Source organism: Ceratocystis lukuohia (assembly GCF_044167205.1).
Source record: "Ceratocystis lukuohia strain C4212 chromosome Unknown Supercontig3_pilon, whole genome shotgun sequence".
NCBI classification, from domain to species: Eukaryota; Fungi; Ascomycota; class Sordariomycetes; order Microascales; family Ceratocystidaceae; genus Ceratocystis; species Ceratocystis lukuohia.
The window spans coordinates 927,489-954,871 of NW_027263522.1; the positions used below are offsets into that span (position 1 = coordinate 927,489).

At 49.8% G+C, this 27,383-nt stretch overlaps 7 protein-coding genes across 7 annotated transcripts; 3 read left to right on the forward strand and 4 right to left on the reverse strand.

The window, feature by feature from the left end:
* Positions 1-565: 565 nt before the first annotated feature.
* HOO65_030247 (uncharacterized protein) lies at positions 566-1,424 on the forward strand (the record flags this gene model as incomplete). The annotated part of the gene is made up of 5 exons (XM_071002343.1): positions 566-753; positions 807-830; positions 985-1,041; positions 1,116-1,243; positions 1,324-1,424. 5 exons carry the CDS (start codon positions 566-568, stop codon positions 1,422-1,424), a joined length of 498 nt encoding a protein of 165 aa, XP_070859926.1.
* Positions 1,425-5,460: 4,036 nt separating this feature from the next.
* Positions 5,461-6,360, forward strand: HOO65_030248 (uncharacterized protein; the record flags this gene model as incomplete). Its single annotated transcript, XM_071000360.1, has 1 exon — positions 5,461-6,360. The coding sequence occupies one exon, from the start codon at positions 5,461-5,463 to the stop codon at positions 6,358-6,360; it is 900 nt and encodes a 299-aa protein (XP_070859927.1).
* Positions 6,361-7,087: 727 nt separating this feature from the next.
* HOO65_030249 (Adhesion and hyphal regulator 1) lies at positions 7,088-10,394 on the reverse strand (the record flags this gene model as incomplete). The annotated part of the gene is made up of 3 exons (XM_071001828.1): positions 7,088-8,235; positions 8,458-9,861; positions 9,935-10,394. The coding sequence occupies 3 exons, from the start codon at positions 10,392-10,394 to the stop codon at positions 7,088-7,090; spliced, it is 3,012 nt and encodes a 1,003-aa protein (XP_070859928.1).
* A 7,239-nt stretch (positions 10,395-17,633) lies between these two features.
* On the reverse strand, positions 17,634-20,615 carry HOO65_030250 (uncharacterized protein; the record flags this gene model as incomplete). Its single annotated transcript, XM_071000361.1, has 1 exon — positions 17,634-20,615. One exon carries the CDS (start codon positions 20,613-20,615, stop codon positions 17,634-17,636), a length of 2,982 nt encoding a protein of 993 aa, XP_070859929.1.
* A 623-nt stretch (positions 20,616-21,238) lies between these two features.
* On the reverse strand, positions 21,239-22,436 carry HOO65_030251 (px protein; the record flags this gene model as incomplete). Its single annotated transcript, XM_071002252.1, has 3 exons — positions 21,239-21,302; positions 21,374-21,552; positions 21,720-22,436. 3 exons carry the CDS (start codon positions 22,434-22,436, stop codon positions 21,239-21,241), a joined length of 960 nt encoding a protein of 319 aa, XP_070859930.1.
* Positions 22,437-23,497: 1,061 nt separating this feature from the next.
* HOO65_030252 (succinate dehydrogenase (ubiquinone) membrane anchor subunit) lies at positions 23,498-24,338 on the reverse strand (the record flags this gene model as incomplete). Its single annotated transcript, XM_071002349.1, has 3 exons — positions 23,498-23,850; positions 24,102-24,119; positions 24,218-24,338. 3 exons carry the CDS (start codon positions 24,336-24,338, stop codon positions 23,498-23,500), a joined length of 492 nt encoding a protein of 163 aa, XP_070859931.1.
* A 748-nt stretch (positions 24,339-25,086) lies between these two features.
* Positions 25,087-27,263, forward strand: HOO65_030253 (tyrosyl-tRNA synthetase; the record flags this gene model as incomplete). The annotated part of the gene is made up of 3 exons (XM_071001972.1): positions 25,087-25,370; positions 25,438-25,878; positions 25,973-27,263. 3 exons carry the CDS (start codon positions 25,087-25,089, stop codon positions 27,261-27,263), a joined length of 2,016 nt encoding a protein of 671 aa, XP_070859932.1.
* Positions 27,264-27,383: the final 120 nt, after the last annotated feature.

The window sequence follows — 27,383 nt, forward strand, 5'->3', positions numbered from 1 at the left end:
ACTCCTGAGCCTTTGTTGCCCAAGCTGGGCTGCTGAACAGATTTCCTTTTTTTGGCCTTCATTTTCTTCCTTTAATTTTCATCTTGATTTTTCTCTCTCGATATCTTGCTTCACTTCTCGCGTTTCGTCGTCCATTTCTTCGTTGCCCAACACACACATCACCTCTGTTTAGTCACCTGTCTCTTATTTTCTACTCTTTTTCCTTGTTGTACTTGTTTTCTTCGGTAGCAAAAATATCACAAACGCAGCAAAAACAAGGCCCGTCTCAGACTCACTAGCAAAGTTATTTTGTGCTCTTCTTCTCTGCATCTTCTACCATCGAGAAATGAATAATCGCGGTGGAAAATCAGCCCCAGATGTCAATCGGTACGACTTTCTGTTCTTTGTATTTATTGCCTTGGCTTTGGGAAGGAGGGGGGAGGGGTGCATTTGCTTCTGTGTGCGATGTGTAAAGCCTGATATTGTCCATGGTTGGCGTTTTGCCCTCGTTGATTATTGTCCTGGAGCATCAAAGCTGGCCTGGTCTGGTCTTGGCTGGCATGGCTCTGATACATTGCTTGTAACAATGCCGCGCATCTGTCTTCTGTCGCCTACCCGTTTGCCTGTCATCCATCGTCGGCGCATGGCAATGCACCGCCAAGCACCAAGCACCAAGACATCGATCGATCTTCTTCAGCCTTGTCATGCCATACTATTCGCTAATGCTTCATGTCATGCGCTCGCATGCACACCTCGCCCGTCCCTCCAACACATGTAACTATGCCGTCAGAATTGTCCCAATGCTAACCCTTCTTCTGTCCCTCTAGAGCTCTGTTCGTCAAGAACCTGAGGTATGTCTTTCCTGTCTGACTTGACGTTGCGAACTGTCGTTGCCCATGTGACGGACGACCTGCTTTCAATCTACATCTCGACAACAGCAACGGCCACGACTGTCTCCAGCCAGTTCCAACATTAACGCTGACTCCATTCTTTCCTCTGCTTTAGCTATAACGTTACTCCCGAGGATCTCTTCGATCTCTTCGGCAAGTTCGGACCTATCCGGTATGGTCTTCTTTGTGCTCGCTTCTTTCATGACCAATACCACTCTCAACTAACACTCTTGACTTTCACTATAGACAAGTCCGCCAGGGTATCGCCAACAACACCAAGGGCACTGCCTTCGTCGTCTATGAGGACGTAATGGATGCCAAGCAAGCTTGCGACAAGCTCAACGGTTTCAACTTTCAGAATCGCTACCTAGTTGGTCAGTCATCACCTGCGTCTCCCTCATTTAGATGACCATCGCTACCCTTCATACTAACTTGGGCTCTTCTCACGTACTAGTCCTATACCATCAGCCAGAGAAGATGATTCGCTCAAGAGAGGATCTCGAGGTCCGCAAGGAGTCTTTAGCTCAGCTCAAGCAGCAGCATGGTATCGATTGACAATCCGCCGGGACTGTGGCGCAGCCTCGGACTAAAGAGAAACGTACGGTCCCTGTGTCTGCAGCCCCGATAGCTATTAAATCACCTCGCTCGTCCGCTCAGTCTCCGACTAAAACCATTCTCCGACAGAGCCCGCCGCTCCGCTCGCACTCGTCAAGTAACGGAAGCGGCTCCCCGCGCGCCCACGTCCGCTTTGTCGAAGGCCCGATAAAGCTGCAGGCTGTAGGCGTGTAGGCCTGAGTTGACATTATGCTTCCTCCCCTCGGTCTTCTCCCTTTTTTTGGATGTCTTTGTCTGTATTTTTATCTGACGGGTCTACTACTGCCACTTATTACGGCCTCTAGCCTTGACTTGGCTACCGACATCGAACCGAGCATAATTCTCATTCATATCGTTATAACGGCTTCGATTATCTAAGGTGTCCGTGGCTAGCACAAGCCGGTGAAAACTCCCAGATACGACGACTTCCTAAACCGATGGAAATCCAAACTCAACTCAGGCTTGTTATTATGGAGGAACGAATAAACCACCGATTTCTCTCTGTCTCATCTCTACTCAGCACGACGAATTCCTTGCATGGACTAATCGAATACGTTATTTTACCATATCAAATCTATCGAAAACCTCAATAAGATACCACCATACCCAAAGCTAGACATAATTAGTCTATGCCAAATCAAGGGATGGCTAGTTGATTGGATATTTTTTTCTTCTTGGTGGTAGAAAAGAGTATCTCTCTGTTGATGTGAAATGATCCGTGGTATATGGCTTGTCTTGATTCTCCTTGTCTGACCATGGCTCCTATAGTTTTGTTTATTATTGCTCTGTATTCTTATATTGCGTTTTTGTCACTCTTATAAAACCGCAAATGCGCCAATTTTTATGCTAATATTTTGCATGAGCCCGCCACAAGCCGCCCTCCTATTGTGCTGCGTAGAAAGAAGCTCATGAGAGCGTGGCGTGGCAAGCTAACGTGTGAGAAATATTCCGGACTGCACACCAACCAAGTTTGCCGATTGTTCATTTTGACAAAGCGGCTTGTTTTCTTTTGCATGCGCTTTTTCATTTGTTTGAAGTCTGTCTGGTCCTACCTTGCTTTATATTTTCCTCTTTTGCCCGTGATAACTTGTACATGTGCTATGTGGGTTACTATTATCGCACCTTTTTTTTTTTCGTCCATTAAACAGCTCATCTGGTCCAGAGCAGCGGTAAAACCAACCCTGGGTTTGATGCCTGCCCAGATCTTGCCTGTTTCTTGATATAGGCATTTTCTTGCGTTTTCGTGGTAATATATGTATGTGTCTACATGTACGTAAGGAACGAAGTGCATGTTTGCCGTACCGAGGCCTGTAATTAAGGGCTTGATATTGATGACGCACTTGGGCGATGCGCTGCGAAGAAAATGCGGAAGGGGACGGAGCAGGGCCAGATATTGCCCAGATAATGAAACAATAGTGGGTGAGAAGGTAAGGAACAGGCTTGGTCAATGCCTTTCTTTTTTTTTTCTTTGCGTAAGACAACTAGAAATGTAGCGTAGCGGTCGCATTTTGCAGTGGATGAAAAGAGACGGTGAAGAAAGTAAAAATAAAGGAGGGAAAGGAGGAAAGAGGGAAAGAGGGAAAGAGGGAAAGAGGGAAAGAGGGAAAGAGGGAAAGAAGGAAAGAAGGAAAGAAGGAATGAAGCAAGGAAGGAAAGAGGGAAAGAAGCAAGAGAGGAAAGAAGCAAGAAAGGAAAGAAACAAGGAAACAAGGAAACAAGGAAAAAATAAATCGCAGAATCCGACCCAAAACCGATGCATCAGGCAATTGCAGAAGAGCAGGTACGCGGTACACGTCGACAAAACATGTTTCTCCAATGCAACCAGCCAACCGAAAGTGGCGTCTAGCTTGGCGATATGATATCTGATATTGGGTCCCTTTGTATACGCAAGTCCTCGAGTGCTGCCCATAAGCCCAGTAGTAGCCAAGTTGGGGCTGTCGCAGAGGCCGCCTCCATCGGGAACTTCCCGGCTGCGGTGAAATCACAGTATAAGTCGCCCGGCTGCTGCCCACGATCGCAGTACAAGTCCCCTGGCTGCTTACACCATGACCTACTGCTATGTATGTAGTGTACACATGTATAATATGTACATACACGGGATCTACACTACAGCAGTGGATACAACTTCCTCTTCAGACTGCACGCTTCCCGCTTACAAGCCATGTATTGGCCCAATGTACGTAGTAACGGCGGGAAAAAAAAATAAGATAAGGTTGGTCTATTCACATATGATTCCTTCTGGTCTCACTCTGCTTGACTCGGCTCTCCACCCTTCTCCCCTCCCCCCTTCCCGGCGAAGAGCTTGGGGAAGGGGTGGAGGAAAGACGTGTTTGCTGTTATCTCTAACCTGATTATCTTGGCAATGCAGTCAAGTCACAGTTAGGCAAGTCGGAGCTTGCTGTGCTGTACGTGTGGGTAGATGGACGTTAGAGTTGCAGCCGCAAAGCTATAATTATGGTTACAGTTACAGTTACAATCCGTAGTTGCAACCGCAGTTGTCAATTTGCATGCGTCTCAGGCAGCATTGTCAGCACAAGCAGTAGGCCCGTAGGCAAAGAAAGGGCGCCACCTGCCGTCTCCTCTCCGCCCAACTTGCTAGATCCAGCATAGGACGGACGAGAGGCCGCAAACGAGGAGGGAAAAAAAAAATAAAAATAAAAAAAAAAGAGAGAAGGACAGGTTTGTAACATAGTTTGTTAAACAAGCGTTACAGTGCAGGAAGGCTTGCAGGACATGTGCCGGACAGGGCCCCAAGCAAGTAGCCCAAAAAGAGAAAAAAGAGCCACGAAACAAAGGGCGGATGGTAATCACCCGATAACGATATTAAGTGGATTTAGTCCGTGACCTCAAGATAAAGAAAATATAGGGCCCTGCTTTTTTCGTGTGCTGGGCTAGGCTAGGCCGGGCTGGGCGTCGTCGGACTGTATGCTTTGTGTCTTTTTTGTAATGTGTTATGTTATGTATTATGTGTTATGTGCCGTATTTACGTTCGTTGGGTTATATCTTCCTCCTCCTTCTCTTCCTCCTCGCCCCGTAGGAATTTCACCGAGATCGACTGAGTTCGTTCGGCTCGGCCTGTATCATTTCCTGTCCTCCTTTTTTTTTTCTGCGTATCTTTCTTCTTGGTCCCATGTATTTAGCGTGAGCCTTGGCCCCCTCCCCTCTTCGTAGAATCGCTTCACAGTGTGTCTCTCCTCTGTTGCTATCTGAACCCCGCCAACAAAGCAAGCAAAGCCTCCCTCTTCTATCCCTCTGCTGCCCTTATATTGATAGGCTTCTTTGTGTTCTCATCCTCTTCCTTTTTCCCCTTCGCTTCTTTTTTTTTCTTCTTGCCTTGTCTCACCCCTCCTTTCTCGGTCTTTCAATCCCTTGCGTCTTATCGTTTGCTCTACTCAAACTTTGCTTAGACGTTCAGGTCTGGCTGGCTTGGCTCTATTTCATCGCTTCTTCTTAGCGTCCCACTCCTCCTCTATCCCCCGTTCTTTCCTTCCTCTCTCCTTCTCGCTTGCTGCTATCTTGACCGCATATCGTCACCTATAATTTTGCCGCTGTTCACCGCCCAGCACATATCAGATACCAACTTACACCTATCTGGTTATCGTGCGGGCTTTGCTAATGTTATTTGCGCCGCTATCCAACATCTAGCTATTGCCTTTTTGTGCCGTCATCCGCCCACACATAAAAAAAGGCTTTCCCCGCGCGGCCTTTCTTAGCCATTTTCTCCCCTGTTTTCCTCTCCTTCGGGTACCCCTCTTTCCCCCTTCAGTTATACAATCTTGGTCATACTTTTGGCGGTCAGCTACACAGTAAAATGGTTGCTCGTACCGAGTAAGATAACGCCCCCCCCCCCCCCCCCCTTTCCTCTTCTCCTGCATCGGGATCACAGACCAGTACATCTTTTCTTTCGTTCGTTATTCGCTCGACTTACCACTGTTGCTAATCCTTTTTCTTCTTCTCTCCACATAGCTTCCCGCCCGTCCGCGCATGCCTGTTCGATATGGACGGGCTCCTCCTTGACACCGAGGACATCTATACCATTTGTGTCAACCTTGTACTTGAGAAGTACAACAAGCCCAGCCTGCCATGGTCGATCAAGGCACGCTTGCAGGGTCGCCCGGGCCCCGCAGCGACCGAAGTCTTCCACCAATGGGCCAAGCTCCCCATCTCAAACGAGCAATACATGGAGGAGTACTTGGCTCTACAGCGCCAGTACTTCCCCGGCACGAAGCCCCTGCCTGGAATCCAGAAGCTGCTCGGTGACCTTGGCAGGACGCGGTACTACGATTTGCCCGATGTAGCCGCCTCTTCCACCGCCACCACCTCGGTATCTGGGCGGCCGTCGCGTGTCCACATTGCGCTGGCAACTAGTGCACACGAATCAAACTTTAAGTTAAAGACATCTCACTTGGAAGAGCTGTTCAGTGTCTTTGAGACACACCGCCGTGTGCTGGGTGATGATCCACGCATTCCTGCAGGGCGTGGTAAGCCTCTGCCTGACATTTACCAGATCGCACTTAAGACGATCAACGACTCTCTGGCACCTGGCGAAACGCCCATCCACCCTGAAGAGTGCCTCGTCTTCGAGGATAGTGTTCCCGGTGTCGAGGCCGGTCGGCGTGCTGGCATGCGCGTAATTTGGTGTCCTCACCCTATGCTCAAGAAGGAGTACACAGGCCGCGAGGCCGAGGTCATGGCTGGGCGCACAGGCGAGGCTGGAGACATTGACATGCATCAGGTGGGAGAGTTGAACGATGGCTGGGCAGAGTACTATGAGACTCTAGAGAACTTTCCGTATGCCAAATATAACATCTCCATCCCGCCTTTGGAGGTTGAACAACTTGCCGGTATGCGTGAGCGTATCAACGGCGATGTTCTGGCTGCCTCTACTTCGACTTAAGAGACACTGCCAGGTCGACATTTCGTTTTCCCTTTTATGCTTGGACATTCCTCGCCGCTCTATTCCTTTCCTCCTTCATTGATATATAGAGAAGGGGGGCAACCCCATACCACTCCAGTAGTCTTGCCGAGCCGGCTGGGGGGGGGGAGATAAAACGACACGGACCATCCTGGGGTGTTGGTCGGTGTTACTTTTCTGCACGCTTTGCATGTTAAAGTTTTCTAATTTCTTCTGGCTGGTGCGGGGTGGTAATTCCAATAGAACGGATGTTTTCTTTCTTTGGTGTAACATAGAGAAAAGATGAAATAATAAAACCAACATAACATCCACATAATCTTTAATCACGTGAAGAATGCCGGAAATGGGGAAAGAGAGTAGTAGGTTTGCGTCTTGGAAACCAAAATCAATACATAAATAATACTCTAATATCACCAAAGCAAATGAAAAGAATCACGCAAGTAAGAAGAATTCCGCCGCCTTGTAAATAAACGAAAGATGAGGGAAAATGAAAACCCATATATGAAATAGGCTATGTTCTAGATGCGTCATGATGCCAGAGGAATTAAAAGGCTAACAAGAATGCGCTGAAATGACAAAGAAGAAAGCAAACATTGCCCCCGCCATGATGGGAAGGATAGGGTAGGATGTGGGGAATCCCCAGAGAGTGAAACAAGCCGACGTAGCATAGGAAGAACAAGAAGCAAATAGACATGGGCGAGTACAGCTTTCAGAAGTACTGGTTCCCGTCGTATGTGTGCCACGGCGGTTGATAGAAGTTCCGATACGGATGATCCGGTGAGTTGAAGTCGGCTGTCAAAAGAGGGTTGACAGAACCTCCTGGCTGGTTGATCATATTAGGGTCTTCTGGGATGATTCCAAGAGCAACCATCTGCACATGTGCCTCAGCTTCAGCTTGGGCTTGAGCATGAGCCTGAGCTTGGGCATGAGCAGCTTCTACTTCTGCTTGTGCCTCAGCCTGAGCCTGAGCCTGAGCCTGAGCCTGAGCTTGAGCTTGAGCTTGAGCTTGAGCTTGAGCCTGAGCCTGAGCTTGAGCTTGAGCTTGAGCCTGTGCCTGAGCCTGAGCCTGTGCCTGTGCCTGAGCCTGAGCCTGAGCCTGAGCCTGAGCCTGAGCCTGAGCCTGAGCCTGAGCCTGAGCCTGAGCCTGAGCCTGAGCCTGAGCCTGAGCCTGAGCCTGAGCCTGAGCCTGAGCCTGAGCCTGAGCCTGAGCTTGAGCTTGAGCTTGAGCTTGAGCTTGAGCTTGAGCTTGAGCTTGAGCTTGAGCTTGAGCTTGAGCTTGAGCTTGAGCTTGAGCCTGAGCCTGTGCCTGAGCCTGAGCCTGAGCTTGAGCTTGAGCTTGAGCCTGGGCATGAGCCTGAGCCTGAGCCTGTGCCTGTGCCTGAGCCTGAGCCTGAGCCTGAGCTTGAGCTTGAGCTTGAGCTTGAGCCTGGGCATGGGCATGAGCATGAGCCTGAGCCTTCATCTGGGCCTGGGCTGCTTGTATATGCTTCTGCTGTTGCTCCTGTTGCTTCTGTAGATGTGTATTGGAGTGATGCTGTCTTGTGGGTAAGGTGACCACGTGGCCTGACCCTGGTGGCTGTACAAAGGGATGGCCGGAACTTTGTGAGCGTTGGACTGGTGGTCGGGATGGAACGCCGTCATCTTTCTTGATCGTCGGGTTCTCCATAGGAGCTCGCTGCCAGCCCCACGCTATCTTGAGTTCGTTGTGGACATTTTCAAGCTTCCAGCCGCTTTGGGTCCCAATCTTGTTCAGGATTTTGAGGATCTCTTCCTGCTCTTGTCGTTCCGAGAATATAGGTGCCATAATAGCCAAGCTCTGAATGGCGACTTTGGTGATGCCGCGGTCACTACTATGAGCTATTATGCCACATAGTTGATGTGCGTGATGAAGCTGGACCTCACGCATATCCTTACTGTGTGAAGAGGACTCAAGCGGATGGGTTTGAGCCAAGAGGCATTGAGCAAGATGGTATAGAAGGCGGCCTACAACGGCTGCCCGTTTAACTAACCTATATACATATAGATCTTTTGTTAATTGCTAATGCTATACAAATACGCCATGATCAGGTCGTCACTCACCATACTTCGGGAACGCCGATAGTGTGCTTGTTTGGGAGGTATAAAGATAGCCCAATGGTCGGAAGGTTTGAGGGCTGGCAAGATTCCAATCGTCGCATATCTTTTTGAGTTCGTGCCACTTCTTTAAGTTTGTTCCAATATGAAGCTGTTCGTTTTGCAGATTGTCTTCTTGATTAATTAGCCCCACTCGAAAGTTCGCAATCTTGGCAACAATATAGAGAATGCGGTGAACCCAGATCTCCTCGTTACCAATGTTTACAAGATCCTTGACATGTTGACGGGCTGCACTCTTTTCTTCTTCGGACTTGGGCCCGCCCATTGTTGTAGCAGCCGTTGGTTGTAATGAGGAAGTCTTGGGAACAGCAAACCCCATATCAACGCCCCATTGATCTGGATCCCAAGACAACTTATAGTTGGATAAAAGGGAGTCCAAGACTTCCATTTTCACGTTGAGCCAAAAGCATGCAGAACCGACACCCGTTGACTGAGCGTTCCATTTACACTCTCTGATAAGCGCCCGTGCGCCAACCACATGAGTGGTAGTCTGAGTTGGCTCCCCAAACATGATTTCGTACACATTTAGGACAACAGCGGTGGTGGCGGATTCAGCAGGGTCACGCTCGGGGTTTTGTAGGCTTCGGAGCAGTTGAGTAGTTGCCGTGTTGTAGTAGGACAACGCTTTAGTTTGGCTGTAGGAGGGGTTGACAAGAGTTAGATGCATGGCGCCACACGCTAGGCATGCATTCAAAAGCATAGGCCATTTGAGCGCCAAGTACGGTATGATATGGCTAAAATGCCTGTTCTCATCAAGTGAGTCCATCCAGACGGCCACCTCATGCACGAAGACCTGCATGAAGAGCAAGTCTTCAGGAGAGTTCAGATACTCTCTTTCTCCTGTGATGGCATTTTCTGTGACGACAGGTGGCGATGGAGCTCCCTCGGGAGATAGAGTGCCGCCACTTGCAACGACAATGCTAGGGGCTACAGTATTGTGGAGATGCAATGAAGAAACGCTGGAGGCATCGCTAGCTCTATAGACCGAATCTGCGGAAGATGCAAACTTTTTGAGCGGAATACTGTAGCTCGTGTGGCGTGGGTGGACAATTTCGGACACAACTGTTGAGCTGTCGCTGCTTTTGCGAGCATGATATGGCGTACTATCGTCGGTGCTGAGCCATCGCGTCGCAAGGCTTAACGGCGATATTACTGAGGGATCATGTTGACTCGGTGACCCCTGGAGACTTCCTGAATGGCTCCCTTCGATCTTACATGATGCTATAGAAGAACTTATGGTGGTAATGGTACGGGAGTCATTGTCGGAGCTCGGCTTGGGCTCGCTAGGATATCGGCTGAGGCCCCCTTGATACTCGCCAGCGATTAATCGAGATTCGTCTTGGAACTGAACTAATATTACGGTTAGCATAAGGCTAGAGTGATATAGAAAGGGCATGTGACCCATATGGGGTTGAATTCTTACCAGCCCAATCGGCAGTTGGAGGCAGCATCGGATGATCGCGAACTTGCACGTCAATAAAGTTCAAACGAACGCCTCTCTTGCATTCTCGATTACTTTTCCGGCAGTTCATGCAATCTGGGGTGGCTTCATCGCATTTTAAATGTCGTTCTCTACACGTTAGGCATCCTGTTCGAACTCGTTTTGATTTGACAGGGAGTGTTGTCTCTGGGCCCGTAGAGCCTTCCTTATCTAGAGGGGGCACCGGCACAGAGCCAGCTGACGTATCTCTAATCGATGCTCCGGATTGTGTGCTGCTGCGCCGCCGTAACGGGATGACACCTGAAGTTGAGGCTGTTGAAGGTTTCCGTCGTTTCGGTGCCGGAATTTCGCGGCCGTCGCTTTGTATAGAAGAGTCCACTGGAAATACGGCTTCGTCACATTGTTGGACTTGAGACAGGTTTCGGGAGGCAGACTGTGTCATGTTTTGAGGAAGGATAACCAAGTATGAAAGAAGAAGGGGGGTTATGTGTGTGCAATGGAGTGGAGAAGGGGGCTAAAGACAAAGTAAAGGAGAAAAAGATTGAGGCCTAAAGGAAGAAAGCGAGAAAAGAGCAACGTATAGGAGAATAATGAAGGTATATGAGTCGTCAAATCATTCTCACAGATGTAGCTATGTGAGTATCTAGAGCGGTACAGTTAAGTTAGCCAGTGACAAGGTCAAAGACTTTTTTTTTTCCCGACGGTTCACGCACTTGTTGCTTAGAAAACAGGCGGATATACGTCATCAAGCTCACAACAATAGGTCAAATCGAGAATCAGACACCCAAGTGTTATGATGTACTGAGACATTCGATGAGCAGCTGTGTAATAATACAGAAGGACATCTTCGGGTACTGTAGTCATGCAACATAGTGACGGACGTACAGACTCCAAATGGGAGAGGGGGGGGGGGGATGCTAGTGCCTAGAAGGTACCCTCGGGGTGCAGTCTTGAATGAACCATGAGAGTACGTATCGACACGTAGGCCTAAAGAAGAGAGGGGGCTTTCTCTAGGCTTTTGTGACCAGATTGTGGAGATAGAGGGGAGGAGGAATCAAGATGGAACTCCATGCTTGAGGGCGTAATAAGGACATCAGACGGCGAAGGAAAAGATTGGCTTGTTGTATAGTAGATGAAGATGGGGAGAAGCCTTGGAAAAGCAAGTAGGACAAAGCCAAGTAAATAAACTTACCGATATTTGTGGTCAAGTGACTAGCTGTTTTCTTCGTCTCCTGAAACGTATAGAATAGCCTAGACTAAATAGACGAATAGAAGAAGCCTTGTTATGAGAGTGATGCGGTAAGCGGCATATAGAAGGACGGGATGATATGAAGGGAATCCAAAGGATGCGCAGTCAAAGGACTATTCGGTATACTTGGAAGAAAGAGCTTGGTTTGGGCTGGTGGGGACAGACAGACTAGGACAGGCAACTGAATTGTGTGTGGCCAGCAAAAAAAAAGACCAAGTCACAAGTTTGATGCAGGGCAAAAAAAAAAAAGGTCGTTGGGTACGTACGAGTGAGCGGATGGGGCTCTTTTTTTGTTGCGCTTTCGGTGTGTCTACTGGTCCTACTCGGTGGACTGGTTGTGTCTACAGTGGTATTATGTAGGAGAAGAGAAAGAGGGGGGGGGGGGGGTGGAAGAGGGTGATGCGTTGTGGAACTCTGAGACAAAGGGTAGAGAAGAATACAGGAAAGAATAGTGGGCAAGATGAAAGAGATGGGTGTGACTAGTGAGTATGAATATGGATATAAATTTGGGATGGGCTGGCGGTTAGTCTGTGCCGAGTAATAGTGTTGACGATAGAGTTTGCTGGCCTGATATATGAGAGGCGAGCCTATTGGGGCCAGAAGAATTGCGAGCCTGCAAGGAGAGAGTAATGCAATTGAAACAACAGCCACTGCACGGTCGGCGAGCGGCCAAGTGGTGGTAGTGCCTAGCTGTCTGCTCTTGAAATTCGTGACGCCTGAATGAGAAAGAGTATCTCTGGGTAGGACGCAGGCAGATGTGGAGTGTTTCCCAAGACGCAATAAGACAGGAAAAGGAATCAAGAAAGCAAGGCCAGGGTAGGACTCTAGATTATGATTGACTGTCCGTTGATTGAGTGTGTTGGGTCGTAGGCTTTGCGTGACGTATATCAAAGTATAAGAGAAGGAGGGAGAGTGAGAAGACCTGCAGCGGGCGAGCTCAACAACAGGAGCTGGAGATGGCAGTTGGAGTGACAGTAACGGCAAAGGTAACAGTAACAGTAACAATGGCAGCAGGAGCAACACAGTGACAGCGAATGATGTATGTATGTGCTTATGTTGATGGGGGCGAGCAAGCAAGATGAAAATAAAGCACTGTTGACACCCGACAAACCCAAAGCACGCACGAGATGTAGACTGCAGCTGCCGTATACAAAGATATCGGTTCACTCTTCGTGCACATACAAGTGTGTACACACGCCCTAGCTGTTTACGCTACGCAGCACCGCACAGAAAAAGCACAGCGCAGGGCGCAGGGCAAAGGAAGGAGCAGTCGTCTGATGTGCGGTATCTAATGCAGGCGAGACGGGATCCGGACAGTCGGTCAGGAAGAGATGGCGATGCTGTAGTCGAAGAGGAAAAAAAAAAAAAAGAGGATATGTAGAGAAGGGGAGATAACAAGCGCGTGCTTAGAAGAAATGGGCAACACAGCGGCGAGCAAATTGATAGAGTTGGGCCGAATGACGGGCGCGGGATGACTAAGTTGCCACAAGCGGTTGCAGGAGGAAAGGATAAATATATGTATGATGCCAGCTGAGGCGATCTAAGTGCGGTGATAGGTTGGGGGGGTGATGTTTAGCCTCCTCAGGCAGGCAGGCAAGCAAGCATGCAACGGAGCCAGCAAGAGGCAACAGGAGGCAATAAGAGGCAACAAGGGACTGGAATCGGAGCTTTGTGAATGGAAAGAGAAAGAGCAGAAGAGTTTTAGGCGCACAGAGAAAGGGTGTGATTTTGTCCCGTGATGTTAGGGCACGGAGGGCAGGGCAGAGTATCAAATAAGGAAGGTTGGGGAGCAGAGCGAAGCAGTTGCTGTTTCAAGAGAAGAAGCAGGAGAGATGGCGAAGGGATAAGAAGCCAAAAGCATAGGGCAAAAAGAAGGAAACAACGGACGTGAGGGCGCAAATAAGGAAGGGACGACGGCAAACGACAAGAGTAGATGTCAGGTTAAACAAGGCAGTGGCAGAAGGCAGAGTGGGGGGGGGGGGGGGGGGAGCGTGGGAGTGTCTTCCGTTTTTGATCGTGATGCAAACTAATACCTAGACAAAGCACCATTTAAATATGCATGTACCTCTGTGTGTGTGTATATGAAAACATGTGTCTACATGTACATAGAAACGAAGCCTCGTCTGATAGGGCTAAAGTAGCAGTGAAACAAAAACCGACACTTTGTTTTTAGGACTCAATCAAAACGGATCAAGGCCAAGGATGTTCTGGAGGAGTGACGGGGAAGAAGGGGGAGAGAAGAAACGAGAACTTTAGAATATCACTGCAGGAAATAGAGTTGAGATTGGGGGTGGAGCAAATAAAAATGAATAAAAACAACAGTTATGGAATCAATACCTGGCTATAGGAAAAATGTTATATACATGAAAAAAGGGTTTTTTTTTAAAAATAAAAAAAATAAAAAATAAAAAAGGAGAAGGATGCTACGACAAATTAACAACAACAAGTCGGTGGCCGGAGCCCAGCGGACAAGTAAAAGGTGATACACGCAGATGGGGAAGTGAGATCAATGGAGGCAGAAATAAAGAAACTCAAGAATAAGGACGTCGTCAAGTCGAGTCAAGTCTCGCATAGCGGAACACGATGAGACAACAACAGCAAGCCAGCCCAGCCCAGCCCAGCCCAGCAGCGACAACTCAGACGCCTAGCACTCGGCACTTGAGTTGTCAAGAAACGAAAACACAATCCAACGCAAGTGCGAAGAAAGAAGAGCTGGGACAGCTGGGACAGCTGGGACAAACATGAGCCAAGATGTACGGAAGCAAGTGCTCAGCAAAGCCATCCAGAGGGACAAAGCCCTTTACAAACCCTGGTGTTTCCGGCCTTCTAGACCCCTACCCACAGAGCTTGCCCCCTCTCTCCCATCCCTTGCTTCGGCTTCTTTTTTTATTCTAGACTCTGAACCTGCAACATGAACTTGTCCCTAGTTTTACTTGCGAATCGGGCCCTAGCCTTGCGAATTTCAGCACGGCCGTTACGACGCGATCTTTTGGTTGGCGTGTGTCCCGGGTTCGAAGGCGAGGCCTGCGCCATTGGCATTCGATGAAGCAAGAAAAGAACAAGAAGAAGGGCTAGAGGGCGAGAGGGCCAGACAGAACAGAGGGAAGAAGAGCGAGAGAAGCCATGGGCATGGCATGTCGCTTAGATACAGGGCAAGGGAGACAAGAGGAATGAAAGAGAAGAAAAGAGAAGACGAGAAGAAAGAGGGAGAGAGCCATGCTTAGAGCACGAACTCCCAAACGTCTTGCTCGAGGTTGTGAGACGCAAACAGGGCAAGCAAGAAAAGAGGGAATAAAAGAAATAAATTGGCCAAGGGACCCACCCACACAAATTGTCCTACGTCCTCGGATTTACTCAGGGTTAGCTCGCCAGGGTTAGACTAGCTTTGTTTTTTTTTTTTTTTTTTTTTTTTTTTTTTTTTTTTTTTCCAAAGCTTAGGCTCAATGTGAGCAGCGAGAACAGAACAGCACAAGGTACCAGGGCACAGGCACTAAGATAAAGGCACAGACGCAGACACGGACAGACTTCGAAGAAAGGAAAAGCAAGGGCCAAGTATCAAAAAGCAAGCAGGGCCAGGCCAAGGTCAGAAAAGCCAGGACGCAAAACCAGGGTGAAAGGCAGGCCAGCAGCATAGCGCAGCCAGCACAAGCACAGCAGCATGGCAAATGGGGAAGGGGAAGGGGATGGGGATGGGGATGGGATGGGATGGGGATGGGGGAGGGGCGAGAGACGGGGGTGCAGAGGCAGAGCAGAGGCAGATCTACACGCATACCAAGCATAGTAACAATACCTACCCTCCACGGACATCAAAAGCCAGCCAATCGAAGCACGTCTGAAATGAGGGTTACAGTATCAGAAGCCCAGTGCTCAGGGTTCCAAATCACCGGTAAAGAGACCAAGAGCCCCCTAAAGTTAGCATGGCGAGAAGAGAGAAGACAAAGAAGGCGAAGGCGGCAGTTAGGCCAAGCCAAGCAGAAGCAAGACCAGGAAAGAAAGCCAAACAGACGTAGGTAGACACGGAGAAGCAAGGGAGCCTCAGGTTTGAAAACAGGGAGCTATCTACCTCGTCCGAGTGGGTTGGGTGTCGGGTGCTGTGTTGACTGCTGGTATATTAGTTAGGGTCGTATCATAAAGCAAGTTGTTGAGGAACAAGGAGAGAACATTGCTCTTCCTTATCTATTAGTGCTCTGTATTTTGACGGTGTGGGTGCGTGAGAGTGAGTAGAGAATAAGTGAGATGGTGTCGTGGATTGGATTGGATTGCATTGTGTTGTGTATGGGCCTGCCTCTCTTCTCTTCTTTCCTCATTCTTGCACATTCTTTGGTCCGGGCGCTCTCCTTCTTTCCCCTCTTCTCTCTCTCTCTCTCTCTCTCTCTCTCTTTCATTCATCACTTACTTCCCCGTTATTCCGCCTCCCCGCCGTCTATGTCTCTTATCTCCTCTCTATCTCTCCAGCCTGCCCTGTCTGTCTTCCTCCGCCTCTATACGCGCAGCCTTACTGCCCTTATAGCTGGCCGAATAGTTTGCCGGTTGGTCGCAGGCCCTAATCTTGCTCTTGCTCGTGGCTACCCGTCCCTCTTGGGACTTGGTCTTAGCCCCGGCGCCACGCTGCTCACAAAATCGCCTGCTCTAGGCTATCTGCAAAGACCATGTTGTCCTCGCAGCGACTTGTTGGGATTTGGGATGTTGCGAGTTGAGATGGATGGCTGGAGCGCTTAGTGCGGGTAAGGGCAGGACATGGTGATACCTTGAGGAGGTTGAAGGGGGGGGGGGTACTTTTACCTGTCTACATGCGTACATATATTGTGTAAGTACCAATATTGACATCCTGTCTGTATTATGTATTCATTTTTTTCGCACCAATATCCATAATCCCAGCTCCTCTCCTCTTCTCAACTTCCATTCGCATCACACGCAAGCCCTGTTTTCCATTTGCTGTTGGCCCTTGTCTTGGGCCCTTCCGATCTTGACTCCTTTTAGCTAGTCTGTGCAACAGCACTAGCGAGAGGAGGCATACATGCACAACAACGTCTATTGTTCTTGGCACTACCTTGCTTTGTTCCCAGGCGCTCCCAGGCATTGCTAGGTGTTCCTAGGCGCTGTCGTTTGCTTTTCTAGGGGGACGAGGTTAAGTCTTTTGGCTCGTTCACACTAGTGCAACTAGCCTAGCTCTTAGGGCTCCTTTTGCCTGTTTGCTGACGCTGACACGACTAATTATTCTCTCGTCTCATCCCTTCTTTTTTGTCCGGTTCTCTTTCCTCCTCCCATCCCACAAGCATGTTTTGGTCCCTTCTTTTAGAGACTAGGAACTTCAAGACTCCCAGCAACCCCAACCCAACCCAACCCAACTAGACCTGGAACCCTCCGCCCCCTCCTCCTCAAACAAAGGCCTGATTCAAGAGCCCGAGGCCGTCTCCATCGCTAAGACAACTGTGTGATATAGAGCTAGTTATAAATCTCTTGAGCCCGTTTCTAAAAAAAAAATCGCAAGCCCGGATCTCTAAGATCTGACCCGAGCTTGTCTAGGATTCACTTCTTCTGCTGTCACGTGATCTCCCAAATAGGATCCTCTTGACGATCTAGGCTCTATAACCCTAGTAACGTCAAAGGGTACAACCCCCTGAACTTCCAGGTATTCCAAGGCAGGACTCCCATGTTTATCCATGTCTACCCATGTTTTCTTTGGGTTTTTCTTTGACAGACAAAACATAATGGCGGGGTAGAGAACCTTCAAAGCTAGGGCCTTTGTTAGGCGAGAGAAAGAGTTGCGGATTGGTCGGTTCAAGTTGCACCATTTGCAATGAGACGAAACGTGCAGCTAAGGTTAAGACTGCTAAGAACTAGGAAGACTAGGGGGGAACGTTCCCTGTAATTCCCTATAATTTCTCTCACCTTCGGGCTGTGTGTTGTCTCTTTGATCTTGTTTCTCCTTTGCCTATAGCCTCTAACTTCGGGCCTATTAGATTTCTTTAGGGGGAGGTGGACAGGGTCTGCTGACGCTATCAAGTACTTTGGGGATTTTTAGGAGCTCTAGTGTCGTTCTTGTGCTGTCATTGCTAAAGTCAAAGTTGCTTTAGTTCAGCTTGGTTGTTGTGCTGTATTATCCTAGTTTACTTTACCGGCTATCAACTACTGCTGCTGCTGCTCCTCACCGTGTAGAAGCAGCAGTAAGTATCCAACCCTAGGTCTCTATACCAAGACATCTCGTCGAGAAGATTGCAGCTTTGTGTTGTACAATAGGCTTTAACTCGTGCGCGTTAGGATCATGTTTATCTCTACGTAACACGCCTATGTATGGCCTGTCCTTTAACGCTATTTCCTGCTCTCATTTCTCTTGCTTACACCGCCGACCCATAACAACAGTACACTATTGTCACCGCTGCCGTCACTGCCACCCCTTTTTACCCACTGACTCAATGTTCCTCGTTATCGCTATGCTCTATGCAGCCATCCAACATCCCGCATTTTCTTCAGCCAGTTCGTATCATTAACCGGCTCCCCCGACACCTTCGCTATCATCGGCTCTTTTTTATCTCCGTCCTCAACTTCCTCGTCATCATGGCCGTGGCGATAATCGTGATCAGCCCCGAAGATACCTGTAGTGTGTCGGTGACGTAGAAACGGCAGACGGAGCCGCGAGCCCCCCGCGCCAGCCCAGAAAGTCGTAGGCGTGCCTGCCTTTTCGCGACAGGACCCGGGTGATTGTAGGCGTGGCTGCTGGCAGGGCGGTGGCTGCGGCGGCTCATGCCCTTGATCTTGGTCTTCTTTTTGTTCTTGTCCCTCGGTACAGCTTTGTTTGGTCATTGTTGTCGAAAACTCTGTCGTTTGTACCTGTGGCTGGGCTTGTGTTTGCGCCTCTGCCTTCGTTTCTGCGCCCGCTTCTGCACTAACCTTCGAGTCTACGCTTGCGTCTGTCTCTGGTTCCACTTCTTCAACCACATCTTCATTCGCCTCTGGACCCGAGTTGCTGCTTCCAACCGGCGGTGTCATTGACAGCGTCTCAATTTCCCCGGGAATCAACATAATAGGCGGCAGACCCCATGTAAGGTGGTCACACACCGGCGTCGCCTGTCTTGGGGGCTCGTCTTTGTCGCGTGCTTTTTCCTGCGTAACAATATCTCTAGAGACTATGGCAGGAACTGGTGCAGGAACAAGCGGTGTGGCAAATCCCATCGTCTCTGACTGATGAGTAGGCATAGACGTTGTTGGCTTGAAAACAGGCATAGATCCAGATAGACATGGCGAAATGTCGCCATTAGTGGTGTTGGAACTTGCGCGCTGAGAGGCCTCTGCACTCGAGGCCATACCACCCTTTTCCTCGATATCTTCCAACAGACCCAGCTGCGTAGGCCGGCCTTGTACTTTCTTCACCTCTGCTTTCTTCACTTCCTCCCGCACCTTGCCGGGCACCTCCTCATTTGCAACATCTCTAGGTACACCCAAGATAGGCACTGACTGCATGCGCGTCACAGCAGGCGTGGCCGCTGTTGTCTTCTTGCGGCCAAGTCGCTGCTTCAGCTTGGACCCCCATCCCTGCGCTATCTCCTTCCATGACTTTTGCGGCGGTGACACGTCGAATGCTGAGCTGATGCCTGTGTGGAGCGGTGTCATTATAGGAGAATGGTTAAAGAGCGAGCGGTCAGGCACCTGGATTGTAAGCTGTGTTAGAGGCATCGATGTTGAGCGCATCTCAGGCTTGGACTTGGCTTGCCGCATGATCAAGCTGTGGCGTTGGCCAGAGGAGCTATGGACAGATCGATCACGCTTTCGAGAGGATACGGTCTGTGAAGGAGTGTTGTTGACAACGAAAGTTGGCTCGGAAGGCTGGAAGGTATTTTTGGGAACTGACGGTAAGCCCTGCATTTCATCTCCCAGTTGGTGTGAATCATCTTCAGGCAATGCGGTGTTGATAGCCCGGTGCAGAATGCCACTATCAGTGCTTAAATGACAGCATCCAAAATGGCTACGTTGCGCCTTAGAAATCTCCATCCAGTCCGAGCCTGTAGCTTTGTCGCACTCTCTGCCCCATGTATTCTTGAGAGAAGCTAGACGCTCACGTGCCTCGCCATTGCCGAACTCATGAGAACGCCATGTGCTATGTTCGCTCTGATATTCCTGCTCCTCCCGATCGAGAGCCTCCTCTAGGGCACGCTCAAGGTCCATAGTCATATTTCGCGGCAGACTCACAATGGGCGGCAATTGCGCCTGAGGCTTGGGCAGCACCTTGTCCTCTTCTTCCTCGCCTACCATCTCCATGTGCTGACCAAAGGTCGAGCCGGTCGGGATCGCACGTAGCGAAGAGGCGCCAAAGGGCAGCGTATCCGAGTCGACACGGAGTTGCCCATTTCCAAATGACGGCCGGAATGTGGCATCAAAAGAACCATTGCTCAAGGGGGACTGGAATGGCTGCTGTTGCGTCTTGGCCCGCTTATCAGGTGTTTGCCGCGTCTGGTCCTGGAAATAATGGCGTTTTGCCGGGGTCGGAGATGGGCTCGTGTAGCCCTGAATCAGCCTCTTGTGCGTCGGCCCATCGTTGGCTTCTCCTAGTTCTCGGGCTGCATCCAGGGCAAACATATATGCAGGACTAGGAACCTGATTGCTAGTGTTGCTGCGCACTGAACTTCCATTGCGAATTGATTCGTTCTTGGTCACGACGCTGGTCTCTGGAAGGCCTAGAGAGCGGCTGCCTCGCTGGCTCGAAGGGTGGCTTTCCTTTGGGTTTTGAGCTGTTGAGGACTGGCTAGTGCTTGATGACTCAATAAGATTAGGGAGAAACCTTTCTATATCAGCACAGACTGCTCTTTCGCCGCTTTCAGCACCACACGCCTCTAGTGTATCGTAGTCAACAATCAAAACACCATCACGGCTAGGCAGGCTAGCGGGCTTTGAGCCTCGGTTAAGTTCTCTGCTGCGACTGCTATCTTCGCTCTTACGGACGAAAAAGGCCACAGGGGAAGACGCACACTCGAGCCGCTGGTATTCATCGCTAGTGCAGGTATTCCTATAGATGGGGGAAGCCTGTTTGCTCTTGGGGAGTATTGGGCTATGGTCATTGTGTGCCCATGATAAGTCATCCATAGTGGCTTCAAAACTTCGAGTAACCGCACGGAACTCTGCGTTGGCTGCCGAGTCTTTGCATTCAGATCCTAAAGAAAGCGACTCAATCTCAACGAGGGGTTCCCAGTTCAGGTCATGAGTTGACGCTGGAGACCTTACTGGGGGCTTCCACCCATGGTGATAATCCGGGATAGAGTTGCGGGGCTGCCACATGTCGGCTGAGATGGAGGAGTCGTTGTCGTAGTCTTTAATGACTAGTTGGGTATGGCCGTGATCATGAGTAGGAGTCGTTGTATGCTGGCTTATCGCTTCACCATGCAGGAAAGGCATTTTACCGGCATTTGTATCGTCGCTCATCGTGAGGTTTGTTGATGGCCGAGCACAGGATTTTCTGGGTGGTGCAAAGAAAAGAAGAGTAATATGGCGAGGTAAAGAAAAAAAAAGCAGGCTCAGCAGGACTAGGTAAAAAGTTTTCGCTTCACACGAAAGACATCACCATTCTGAACAGCGTTGCCGGGGACGACGCCAACATAAACCTGAGCATCCTGGCTTGGATATGGTTTACAGAAATGGCCCGGAAACCACGAACCTTCTGGGGGGCGTATGAGTCAGAATAAAGGATAAATAGCCGAAACAAACGAGTCAAAGACCTGGGGTGGTTACGGTTCTATAGTGTATTGCCTGAGGAAAGCATCACCACATTTTAGGGTTGCCATCATTAACCCATACAGTTCACATTTCATACCAAGTCACACAGGCATTCTTAGGAAACGGCTAATTTAGGCTGGGTAACAGATATTATCATTAATCATTGCCTAGATGGCATCTGGCCACGATATCTGTAAGTATCAGTGGCTATTAACCGATATCAAGCGCTTAAGAGAACATGCTAAGTCAAGTTATTATGAGAAAATAAGAAACAAAGGATTACAGAAGGAATAGAAAGAGGATGGCTAAAGGGAGTTGGTAAGTGGCTTTTTTCACCTGAAAAGAAACTCGTTCATGATAGGTGACGCTGAGAACTCGGGGTTTAGCAAGATGCAGCTTTGGACACATTCGTCAGCATTGAAGCATGTACAACCGTAGTAAGGCCCGTGTTACAGATGAAGACTCACTTCAGGAAATGCTGTAGGCCAGCTCGTCGCTTTTCCAAGAAAGTGGTGTTGAAACGTGCAATGACAGTTTTTGGAGGCAAAGCTGGCACTGACGCGACACAGCGTGGAAACGTTTGGATCAAACGCTGTCGAAATGTATCAAACTCAGAGTACCGCTTCCGGATTTGCATGGGGGCGCCCTGGAGAGAAAGGTCAGAACAGACAACAGGCGCAGCGTTTAAGGGTTTGGTTGATCTGTCTGTCTTTGTTGGGGAAAAGAGAGACTAGATAGAGCCTGGCCTGAATAAGGGCCTGGACAAAGACAAAATGGTCTTGTTCCAGCAGCACCCGTCGCTCAACAACGTACCTTTAATGTCTCTACTTGGATCGTCCATACCACAAATGCTCCAATATTGCCGACACTGCCCTCGACCACTGTCCAGCTCACGATGCGAACACTCTTTGCCCAGCACGCTGCGCTGCGGCCGTCCAAATCATCGCGCTCGTTGTCACGCATGAGAATTGCTGGTGCTGCATCGTGGTCGTCGGCGCCGTCGCCATCATCGTCACTAGCATAGCCTGAGACATCGGCGTTTGTGCGGTCGTGGCTTTGCCGCCTATTCCCCCCATCTTCGTTGGCCATGCCTGGAAACAGGCCGCTGCTGATTTGGCTTAGGATATTGTTATTTCTTCGTTGTGGGCTGAGCGGTGTTGTTCTGGATGGTCTTGTGGTGCGAGGCCGGGGGGTCCGTTTCGGGCTTGTGGTAGGAATGCTCCAGAAAGGCGGAGGTATGCAGGCAGCAGTGCTTGGTGTGGTTAGCAGTGTAGCCTCGGTGGCCGTACTCTCGGCGGCACTGAAAATGCTGGCAGTAGCTATGGGCGAGTCGTTGGCTTGATTAGGCTGGATGCTGTCGGTAGACGATGGCCGCTGTTGCGGGGAGGATAGAGGACTGAGCGGAAGGATGGAACGGCCATCTTGTGAGGGCGCGGCGTTGGGCTGTGAGGTGGGGGAACTATCTGAAGAGATGTGCGACAGTGCCGGTTGCGGCGGAGGTATGATGGTGAGAGAAGCTGTGGTTGGCATGGCGAAGTGCAAAGAGGCGATAGGTCAAGCGGGGGAGGGACTAAATGCCAATGGTGTTTAAAGATTACTCAAGATAGGACAAGAGCTCGAGCGTTTCTCGTCGTTGGGCAGGAGAGAGGGGGTAGGCCAGGTAGTGGTAGGAAATTTGCCACTAGAGACTAGTTGACACACACGGCGTAAATATCGTGAGAGTGCTGCTTAGGAATAAATGAAAATACGCAGAACAAAGCGAATATCAAGGGAGGGCGGAGTGTACGAAAGTACAGAAATTCAACAATTAAAAGTAACTAGAGTTGGAGGACGACGACACACACGAGCCAGCCGCATTGAGACAACCAGTATTGAGACTTCGATTTGATCATATCCTTTCGTAGATGAAGAGGCCGCCTGCGTGTCCCTTTAAAGAGCAATAAGGGCTCCCTATACAGGGGTTGCTACAAGCAAACAGAAATTCCGTTCAGGCGCCTAAGACCCACCCCGTTTAGGCTACAGTGCTACCAATCTTATGTTATAGGGCATCGCCCGCTGTATCTCGTTGCAGCCATGGTGGTAAGCCAAAACTGTCTTGTCCTTTGTTGGCTATGTTTCGTTTCACATCACCGCCGCATTGATTGATCGTGTAAAGCTCTAAGAAAAACATTTCCTCTTAACTGTACTAGGATAAAAGAAAAAAGGAAAAACAAACTAAAGAAAAAAGTCCTGTCCCTCCCCCAAGAAAAAAAAAAAACATAGAAAATAAACGTTGTACATCAGGCAGGCCTGTTTCATACACCTGGACAGCCCCGAGGTCTGTCACCGGATGCTTAAGCCATCCATGCCCAGAACTGACAAGTAGTTCTGGGTGGGCGCGCTTAACCGGCCAAATTGTTTAGCTCATAGCATACACTATCCTTTGCCTCTCTTCATACATTCTAGGCCATGTTTCAGCCCCAGAGCCACATGAGTAGTGCATCTTCGGACGGTACATTGGGCAGTAACTCGCAGGCCAAGCTCGCCGGTTCCTTTTGTCTAGACACTACACGGCAGGCTGCCTTCCCATCGCTAATCGACGAAGAGATAATTTACGCCTTCCACACACGCTTGATAGTCTCCGTAACACCAACATCGTTGGTCTCAAACTCGTACAGACCAGCTCCGACTAGCAGGGTAGCGGCAACAAGACCCCAGTCGGCAGCCTTGCGAGACTTGGGGAACTGGCGAGAGGGAATGTAGTCTGTGATGATGTTGTTGAAACCCATGTGTGAGTGGACGAGCATGGTGCCGCAGAGAATTGCGTCGGTAGTAGGGTTGAGCGAGCCGCCCACGAAGGGGGCGAAGGTCAGGGGAATCAGACCGACGGCGAGCACGCGGTCGAAGGTCCAGTGGTAAGAGCCGTGTGCGGGGTGGGCATCAGGAACAGGAACGGCATCGTTGACTATAGGAAGGCAGCCATTGTGGTTAGCTTAACGTGGGTCTTGGCTAGGAGGGAAATCTAAAATGTATACGATGGATAGAGGGTAGTGGAATCCGGACGCGAACAAAGCACATGCTCATGCCATATCCATCAAGTGCACAGCACACCGCTACAGATGAAGGCCGGGAGCATGGCTCGTTGGGCTGCGGAGAAAACTTGGCTGGAAATCGGGAAATATCGTGATCAGTGGGGAAGGGTAAGACGAAGCATACCGGTACCGACAACAACCTCTATAGTGACATAAGACATGTTAGCAACTAGTGTCCATCGGCTGCTTGTCGAAGCCCGGCCGGGGGTCCGGGCTGTGACATTCCACGGGAAAGCTTACGGGGACCGGGAGGAAGCAAGCTGCGGCGGCTGGTGGTGGTGAAGGCGGCAACACGAGGCACGGTGGCCATACGAGCCGCGGCAACGGCAGGGCGGAGAGACTGGCGCGTAATAGAAGCCATTGTGGAAAGAATTAGAAGAGTTGTGTATAGAAGGGTGCAGACAAAGGGAAATAAAAAATATGGTGCAGATGGCAAAGGAAGTAAAGTAACTCCCGAGTGAAAAATAAGAGGGAAAGCTAGATTTCGGGATGGCTCGTGAAATCCCTGCTGGTAAAAAGATGACAAGACGAATTCTTCGCTTGAGTTAGCAAAACACAAGGAATCAAAAGAAGTCTAAATGAATGCCGGAGGGTAAGAGATCAAAGGATAAGGAGCTCGATGTTCTTCACAATAAATATAAACTCGTGAGGTTTCTTTACGTTCCGTGAGAATTTCGCTGTTATTCGCTTCAACCTGCCCACTCAACTCAGCGTTAGCCTCACTGAGCTTCGGCGGATTTTGCGCATTGCCGAGGATCTGGAATTACGTGCTCTCTGATTGGCCACAACGGCTATCTAGCCCAAAGAAGCTCATGAAGGGCCGGCTCTCCCAAGAAAAAGCACATTTCTGTCACGTGAACTAAAACCCTAAATTTTTCATGTAACTTAGACGACCCGAAGATTTTTTCAATGGGAATGGGAAGCGATGCTCATTGTAGCGTGACTGGACATACGAGTGTTCATACTTGATGGTCTGTTAGTCCTCTGCTAAAAAGAAAGCTGTTCGTGGTAGCTTGCAAACGCCGATTCTGAGGCGGCTAATTTTGCACGGCAGTCTTTACGCCCTTTTTGCATATCCACCAGCATTTATTTATTGGTATACTGCTACTATGTTCCGCTCATTACGGCCCGCTACGGCTTCCATTTGCCGCATTGGCTCCGCATCCCAGCCAATTGCCTTGGCTAGAGTAAGCGGATCTCGCATTATTCAGTCTCGGACGGCGCCGGGCATCAGCAATCAGCCAGGTGTGCGTCACATCTCCAAGTCATATCTGGCTAAGCAAGAGCAGGCTGCTCAAGAGTTCTCGGAAGTCGCTGAAAAGATCCGGAATGGTGAAGCCAAGAACGTGTGGGACGTTTTCAAAGAGAGAGGGCTTATTAAGGATGTGGCAGGGTAAGTTGAATTTCTCGAGTCTGAGGCCAAGTTGTACAAGTCGGATTGCTGACTGACAACAAAATAGGCGTGAAGCAACAGTCAAGGAATTGCTACGTGTCAAGCGGGTTGGTGCGTACGCCGGCTTTGACCCGACAGCGCCATCTTTGCATATTGGCCATCTAATGTCAATGATGCCGTTGTTCTGGTTCTACTTCCATGGCTATCCTACTGTCTCCTTGATTGGAGGTGCTACCGCCCGCATCGGTGACCCCATAGGTCGCTTGAAATCACGCCCGCTTATCTCCAATTCTGATGTAGCACGCAACATTACCAAAGTCCATTATCAAATTGAGCGCATCTGGGGTAACGTAGAGGAACTTGGCCGGAAATACAACTATCCGGGCCATTGGGCTGGTCGCCATTTTCTGTGGAACAACAACATGTGGCTGAACAAGTTGCCATTCTACGACCTACTGAAAAGAGCTGGTCGCCATATTCGCATCGGCCCAATGTTGGCAAAAGAAAGGTACGTAGAATGGCCATTTATTTCTGTTTTGCTCCCTTGAGAGTGTAACAGAGTCCTTGAAATGGAAGGCAATCGCTGACCCTTGAATATACAGCGTCAAGAAAAAGATGGAAAGCGGAGATGGCATGTCTTTCTCCGAGTTCTCATATCCACTTATGCAGGGCTGGGACTTCTGGCACATGTACTCCAAGATTGGTGTGCAGTTGCAAGTTGGTGGGTCTGACCAATACGGCAACATCACCATGGGCTGTGAGGTCCTTAAGACCATCCGTGAAACGGAAGAGGCCGACTATGCTAAGCTCCCCGGGGGCTGGTCTAACGACCCCTACGGCTTCACTGTCCCTCTCCTGACCGACGCCGCCGGCAACAAGTTTGGCAAGAGCGAGGGGAATGCTGTGTGGCTGGATCCCCTTGAAACCAGCGCCTTCGATCTCTACGGCTACTTTGTGCAGCGCTCCGACGAGGAAGTGCAGAGGCTGCTTACGGCCCTAACCTTTATGCCTCTTCCTATGATCGAGTCCCTAATCAAGAGACACAAAGAAAACCCCGGTGAGCGCGTGGCGCAACACACCTTGGCTTTTGAGGTGACTTCGATGGTTCATGGTGCTGGGATTGCCGTTCGCGAGCAGCGCCAGCACCGCGCCATGTTTGGCAAGGGGCCTATTATTATGCCTGAAGGCATTATTCCCAAGAGCCTAGAGCGCCGGATAGCTGACGGCACCCCGATTGAGCTTAGTGCAACAGACGCCAACTTTTCTCATCAGGCTGCCATCGAGCTGCCTCGCGACTTGCTGATGGGCAAGTCCATTGCTAAGATTGTCTACGCCTGCGGCCTTTGTGAGAGCGCATCGGCGGCCCAGCGTTTAATCCAGGCTGGCGGTCTATATGTGGCTGCCGCCCCGGGCCAGATGACCACCATGGCGCCTGGCAGTCTTGACTGGACACCCGTCTCCAATTGGTTCCCCGAAGACACGGCCAAGTTCATGATTGATAAGAAGCTGCTGATTCTACGACGTGGCAGACGCAACGTTCGCATCATTGAGATGGTAGAGGACGAGAAGTGGAAGCAAAGTGGCCAGACATATCCCGGAGAACCCTACAAGGGCAAGCTACGCACAGTGCTGACGACGATGCGCGATGAGGCCTTGAAGCAGGGCCAGGAAAAGAGCAACACCGAGCTGCGCAAGCAGTTGCTTGCCGAGATGGCAAAGGAAGGCAACCTGAGCCTACACGAAAAGGTGAAAGTGCCGAACAACAGCGATATCGAGTTTCCGCCTGACAACGGCGAGGATCGCTGGGTCACGCAGATAAAGGAGCGGACGGCTGCCCAGGAAGAGCGTATGAAAGGGAGAAAGACTGAGGGACAACGAGGAGAAGATGATTAATGGGAAATACGGCAGATGGTAGACAAGACCACTCAGGCCTAGCCTAGTCTTTTCTTTTTTGCTTTCCTTTTTTTTGTGTATTTTACTGTACTATTATGGCATTTTGTTTCTGTTTCTGGC